Genomic DNA, 7398 nt, shown 5'->3' with positions numbered 1-7398 from the left:
TATATATATATCGGTGTGTTTATGTTTTTGTGTCAGTGTTTGTTCCCCATCATCCCTTGACAACTGGTGTTGGTATATTTACATTCCTATAACCTAGCACTTCAGTAAAAGAGACACAAATAGATTAAGTACCAAGTTTTAAAAAATAATGAGTACTGGGGTTGATCTATTTGACTAAAATTTTTCAAGGTTGTGCACCAGCATGGCCACAGTCTGACTGAAACAAAGATATGTCATCATTATAATTATCAGTTAACGTCCACTTTTCTATGCTTTACAGACAGAGTTCACTGAAGTAGATTTTCTATGGCTGGATGCTCTTCCTCCCATCAACCCTCCTCTATATCAAAGCAAGTTAATATTTATCATGCCCAGACTTGTTTCACAAAGGGCTGGAAGCAAACATTATTGCTTGTATGTCTGTGATGCATGCTGCAATCGCAACATAATATCAAAACAAGGGTACACTCAAACACACATATATGCACATACATACATCCATATATAACGAATATTTTTCAGATTTTGTCTACCAAATCCATTCACAAGGCTTAGGATGAACTGAGACTATAGTAGAAGGCACCAGTCCAAGTTACCACACAATGGGTCCATGTGTATTTATTAAGTGTTAGAATTGAGATCCTGAAACCAATGTATCACATGAAAGTTTTGGTGTGGGTGCTGGTGTCACATAAAAAACACTAGTACTGGTGCTGGTGCCATGTAAAAAGCACTGGTGCCGCATAAAAAAGCACAAGTTGATGGTGACGATGTGTGTGTGTTCATTTAAGTTTCTTTCCATAATATTCCTTCTAACAACTAAGCAATGTTTTTCCTTCTCACTAAAAATGTTCTCACATCAGAATCCCACATTCATTTCATTTCTCTATTGGTATACCTTCATATCTTTCCTTTATATCTCAACAAGTTATGCAAGAAGAAAAAAACAACTATATATTAATCCCTTTATATCTTCCAGATCATATCGTGATGAAGCTGTCTGTTAGAGTTGGTGGCAAGGATTTCGTCTCTGTAAACTTTACGTTCTTTGACTGCAACGTGCACTCATCGTAAGTAATCTTCATTTTCCACTCAGATCTTTTTCCCTATGATTGGTCTTTTTTTTTTCCTTTTTTTCTAATTATCTCTTACTTTTATATCTAAATCTTTCCTATCAACATATATGTAAACCATTTGTACCAATATATATATACATTCTGAGAGCAAAAATCTTGTGAATAAGTTTACTTTTTCAACAGAACATTGCCATTATTAACCCTTATCCTAATTATGTATGATGTTATTGTCTAAATCCCAAGTGAGCCTCACTTCAGAAGACATTTGATCCAAGTGTAACAAGTCTAGCAATTTAGATACGATGTGATTTTATGGAAATGTGGCTGCTATGTCTTGTAGGTCAAACAGCTATATATATATATATATATATATACAGCCCCTGGACTGGCTTTTGTGCGGGTGGCACATGGGGGACACCATTTCGAGCATGGCCGTTGCCAGTGCCGCCTGGCTGGCCTTCGTGTGGGTGACACGCAAAAGCACCCACTACACTCTCTGAGTGGTTGGCGTTAGGAAGGGCATCCAGCTGTAGAAACTCTGCCAAATTAGATTGGAGCCTGGTGTTGCCATCCAGTTTCACCAGTCCTCAGTCAAATCGTCTAGCCCATGCTAGCATGGAAAGCGGACGTTAAACGATGATGATGATGATGATGATGACAGAGCTTTCTCATTGACTTCTGTAAACCATTCTGTAATCATCATCATGTTGTGGATTTGCGTTGTTCAACAATGTGGGTACAGTTGTTCAATAAACTGAATTACTTGCTCCTGAATTTATGTAAGTATCAGTGACTGAGTATTCCACAGACATGTGGCAGTGCATAGCTTAGTGTTTAGGGTTTTGGACTCACAATTGTAAGGTTCTGATTTTGATTCCTGGACTGGTCGATGTGTTGTGTTGTTGAGCCAAATATTTCATTTCATATTGCTCCAGTCCACTCAGCTGAGTACTATTAGTGGAGACATGTCCCTGAATGGTTAAGGTATTGAATTCATGATCACAAGATTGTGGTTTCGATTCCTGGACCAGGCAGTGCACTGTGTTCTTGAGCAAAACACTTCACTTCACATTGCTCCAGTCCACTCGCTTGTATAAATGAGTTTAACTTGAAGAGGGATGGGCTCCACCAGGTTTTCTCACCAGGATACACTGCATAGCTGCAGCACCCCAACGACCCTTAAGGGATTAAGGGAGTTGTCAGTGTCAAGGTGTACCCTTATAAACCTCAGGCAGAATGAGCATGAATCAGTGTGTGTCAAAGGTGTACCTATTTAGAATTACAGGAACAATCAACCTGACAAATATGTATATGGTTTCTGTCTACCATACTTCACTCACAGGATATGGATTGATCCAAGGTCAAAGAAAACACTATTTGCTCAAGTTCTCAAGCAGTGGGATTGAAAATGGTGGCTTGCGGTTGCAAAGAATCTGGGGTGAAACAGCAATAACAAAAAGAAAAACTTCAATGAAATCATTTTCATATCATTATTAAATGTCCACTTTTCCATGCTTGCATTGGTCAGACAGAATTTATTGTCACCTTGTCACCAACCATTACCTGTTTCCTAGCAAAGAAATATTTCTCCATGGTCAAACAAGCTTTCACAGAATACTGGAAATGAATGATGCTGCTTGTATGACAGTGATACTCGTTTACAACTATCATATGTTGTTGAAAAAGGAGACACACACATGCACCCGCGCACACACACACACACACACACACACACACACGAAAGGCTTCTTTCCACTGACAAGGCTTTGATCGGCCTGGAGTCACAGTAGAAGATACTTGCCCAAGGTGCCATGTGATGGGACTGAACCAAAAGCTTGTGGTTGGGAAGCAAACTTCTTAACCACACAGCCATACCTGTGTCTGTTGATTGTAATAATGACAATATCATCATCGATATCAGCATTTAACATCCATTTTCCATGCTAGTAGAGTTTGGACAGTTTGACAGGAGCTGGCGAGCCAGAGAACTATGCTAAGATCTATTGTAAAAATTAGCGAACGGGAGTAAATTATCCGAAGTGGGGTAAAAATGAAATTTTGGTGGGTACTGTGGACTCATTAGACATAAGTAAAATTATACACCAAACGTGTTCCTTGTTATCTTTGATATTCTTCCTTTCAAATCAAAGGGATAACATCAGCGTAAATAAATATATTTTGGGGTAATTGGTTACAAAAGTTCCCTGATCCTGCTCTATCGTCTGCTTTGTGTGATTTTTTACAGCTCAGTGCCCTTCCGATGCCAACTTTACAGAGTGGGTTGGGTACTTTTTGTACATAGCACCACAGCAGTTAGGTCACCAAGTAACTTTGTAAGGGAGGACCCCACAAATGAAAGGGAGTAGTATTGAAGGAGGTAACTTTGTGCCAGGCAATGAGAGATTAAAATGGATAATAAAACAGCTACGTTAATGACAATATAAATTATAGTATCAACAAACACGACCACGGCCACTACTGCGTCAACTTCAGTAATGACTATAGTTTCAAAAAACAATAACACTGACTGCATTTACTTCAATAACATCTACAGAATCAGATTCAATAATAACTACTGTATGAAAAACAATAACAACTATAGCAGCAATTTCAATAACAATGTTGTCACCTAAAAATGAATCTCCTTGGACTGAGAAAAGAGAGATTTGCTGTAAAGGTGTCATAACAAATCTGTGAATGGTCTGCCATATTTGCAGCAATGATTTTATATGTAGCAAAAACAACAATGTTGATGACATCAGGAAGAATTGTCTGAAGAAGAATAAAGATAGAGATAGCAGAATTAGAGAGAGAGAGAGAGAGAGAGACTGAGAGAGAGAGAGACTGAGGAGACTGGCTGCAACGAGGTTGGATTTGTAGATAATGGTGACCTAAATAGCAAACAACAACCGGAATAGGTTGAAAGAGAAAAATAAGAAAACCAGATGAAAATAATGTATATGTAATATATATATATATATATATATATATGCTTACATACATCTATACATACACAGATATATGTGTGCGTGTGTATATATACATACATACATACATACATATATATATATATATATATATATATATATATATATATATATATATATATATATATATATATATATATATATATATATATATATAGATAGATAGATAGATAGATATATACATATGCTTACATATATCTATACACACATATGTATGCTTGTGTGTATGTATATATATATATATTGTTTTGTTATATTTTCATCATTAGTAGCAATTTTGTCTTTTGTTGTATTCGATTCGATAGTTTCTTATTGACAAATCAGTAAAAAGTAGTTCTTTCCTGGTTTATCCGAATTTTCTATTTTCTGATTCTGGCTTGTTCCATTTTCTCCCTCCCATTTTTCTCCCTCCCACTTCCCCCATAACCCACCTCCTGCCCCTCTTCATTGAGTACTGTCTGAAACGTGTAAACAACAGCACCGTCTATTGACTATAACAACATTACCATGCATATTATCAGTAAAAACACTGAAGAATCTCAGGGACAGTATCTTATATAAATACCAGGAATTGGTAATTAAAGTTGTTTATTAACTTGAAACTCAACTACATCATAAAATTTGTATGAATTCAAGCGTATCTGTTGCTAATATCAATATATATCTATATCATCAATAACATAGTAGGTAGAGGTATGGCTGTGTGGTAGGAAGTTCGTTTCTCATCTACATAGTCTCAGGTTCAGTCCCACTGGTCAGCATCTTGGGCAAGTGTCTTCTACTATAGACCCTGGTCTATAGTAGAAGACCCTTGTGAGTGAACTTGTTTAGATGGAAACTGAATCCCATCGTGTGTGAGTGTGTTCCCCCATCACTATTTGACAACTGGTGTTGGTTTGCTTACGTCCCCATAGCATAGTGGTTCTGCAAAAGTTATCAATAGAATAAGTATCAGGCTTAATGACAAAATAAGCACCGGGGTTGATTTGCGTGATTAAGCCCTTCACTGCAGTGCTTCAGCATGGCTGCAGTACAGTGACTGAAACAAGTAAAAAAAAAATGTATATGTGTGTGTGTGTGTGTGTGTGTGTGTTGTCTTGACATCGTGCAAGCATTGTCATTCATTTCCAATATTTTGTGAAAATATCTGTAACCATGGGAAAATGTTACATAACTTGGAAACAGGTGCTGGTTGGCAACAGGAAGGGCATCCAGCTGTAGAAAATCTGCCTTATCAAACTCAGTCTGACCCTTGCAAGCATGGAAAAGTAGGCACTAAAACAATAATGATGATCATGCTCGTGTTTATCATCATCCTCTTCAGCTTTTAACATCCATCTTCCATGCTAACATAAAGGGTTGGGCAGAATTTAGTACTTATTCTGTCAATCCTTTTTGTCAAATCACTGAGTTATGGGGATGTAAACACACCAACACCAGTTGTCAAGCGATTATGGTGGGACAAACTCACACATAGTGCATGTGTTTATTATTGGCATGATGACCTTTATGAAATACAATAGGATTATGCACAGGTGTGGCTGTGTGGTAAGAAGTTTGCTTCCCAATCACATGGTTCTGGGTTCAGTCTTCTTGCATGGCACTTTGGGCAAGTGTCTGTTTCCAAGCAAGGCAATATTTCCTTGTAACCAGACATGATTTCGCAAACTTATCGATTAATATCATGGACTGACTTGGAGTTGAACAACTACAACGACAAAAAAGGGCACATTAGATAATGTTTTCCAAGATATACTATGTCTAAATATTTGACTGGATGGTCAATACTGGAACATCTTCAGATATAAGTCCTCTGGATTAGGTTTGACAATGAGTTGTAGATTAAATATACAGATAAGTGTTTGGGGCTTCTTATTTTAATCCAATCTCAGTTTTAATCAATCTCAGACATTGTATATCATCATAGCCAAAAGTCTTTGAGTTTTTGGTAGCACCTGTACTATTTTTGGTTCTTCCCTTTTGAATGAAGCCATATATTGGTACAGCTGCATCGATGCAGTTATATTGTCTGTTCATTATTAGTTTCTTGCAATACTTAGCATCGACCCTCATCAACTCTTGTTACATACTATCGATAAAATGACTTGTATATATCTTCACCATTGAAGAACAGAGATTTTTATTTTCTACATTTCTGCTGCTCCAGTTTTACTGTTTCCTCACATGTACTTACAGATTTTCATTTTCAACATGCATGCCAAATACAGAATGTTCTTGAAGATGGATATTTAGCAGAGTGTATATAGAGAACATACCATTAAGAATCTGTATTTGTGTTTGTATGTAAATGCATAAGTGTATAAATATATATATATATATATATATATATATATATATATATATATATATATATATATATATATTTGATTGTGGAAGAATAACTGTACATTTATTTATGATACTATTCTTGTGTTCTGTTACCTGTTTGTCATTTGACTGTGGCCATGCTGGAGCACCTCCTTAAAGGGTTTTAGTTGAACAAATCAACCCCAGGATTTTTTTTCAACCCTAGTACTTATTCTGTCAATCCTTTTTGTCAAATCACTGAGTTATGGGGATGTAAACACACCAACACCAGTTGTCAAGCGATTATGGTGGGACAAACTCACACATAGTGCATGTGTTTATTATTGGCATGATGACCTTTATGAAATACAATAGGATTATGCACAGGTGTGGCTGTGTGGTAAGAAGTTTGCTTCCCAATCACATGGTTCTGGGTTCAGTCTTCTTGCATGGCACTTTGGGCAAGTGTCTTCGACAAGAGCCTCAGGTTGACTGAAACCTTGTGAGTAGATTTGGTACATGGAAACTGAAAGAAGTCCTTCATATTTATGTGTATGTGTGTGTTTGTGTGTGTGTTCGTCCCTCACCACTGCTTGACAGCCAGTGTTGGTGTGTTTACAGCCTCATAACATAGCAGTCCAGCAATAGAGACCAATAGAATAAGTACCGGTCTTAACAAAAAATAAGAACCAGTGACAATCCATTCAACCAAAACTAATTCTTCAAGGTGGTGCCCAGCATGGTTGCCGTCTAACGAATAAATCTAGTAAAAGATACTAGAATATTCTGGTAAAGTTATATTTTGGTTTTTTGGCTGAGCCAAAGTGCTTGCTTCAGTTTCTTTACCATCTCTTCAATCTCTCCTGATTTCTTATCAGTTTCTTGGCTCCCAAACCCCCACGCCACTGCTCTCATTATTATTGAGATCATGTGATGCTAACAAGCAGTTGTTCCTAGTAATAAATGTTGCAAAGCTTAGATTCCTATGAAAGGTCTTTTACAGCTGAATTCCTTCGTTAGTGTCTGGG

At 37.1% G+C, this 7398-nt stretch overlaps 1 protein-coding gene across 3 annotated transcripts in view; it reads left to right on the top strand.

The window, feature by feature from the left end:
• LOC106878623 (plexin-A1) overlaps window positions 1-7398 on the top strand; it is an 803747-nt gene that overhangs the window by 617133 nt on the left and 179216 nt on the right. For all 3 annotated transcript variants that reach the window (XM_052967952.1, XM_052967953.1, XM_052967951.1), the window contains exon 8: window positions 980-1070. In XM_052967952.1, coding sequence (XP_052823912.1) covers window positions 980-1070 — 91 coding nt within the window. The remainder of the gene's footprint in view (window positions 1-979; window positions 1071-7398) is intronic.

Source organism: Octopus bimaculoides, chromosome 5 (genome assembly GCF_001194135.2).
Source record: "Octopus bimaculoides isolate UCB-OBI-ISO-001 chromosome 5, ASM119413v2, whole genome shotgun sequence".
In the NCBI taxonomy this organism is placed as follows: domain Eukaryota; kingdom Metazoa; phylum Mollusca; class Cephalopoda; order Octopoda; family Octopodidae; genus Octopus; species Octopus bimaculoides.
The sequence above is the reverse complement of the archived record's forward strand: the minus strand, read 5'-3'. Positions and strand labels throughout refer to the sequence as shown.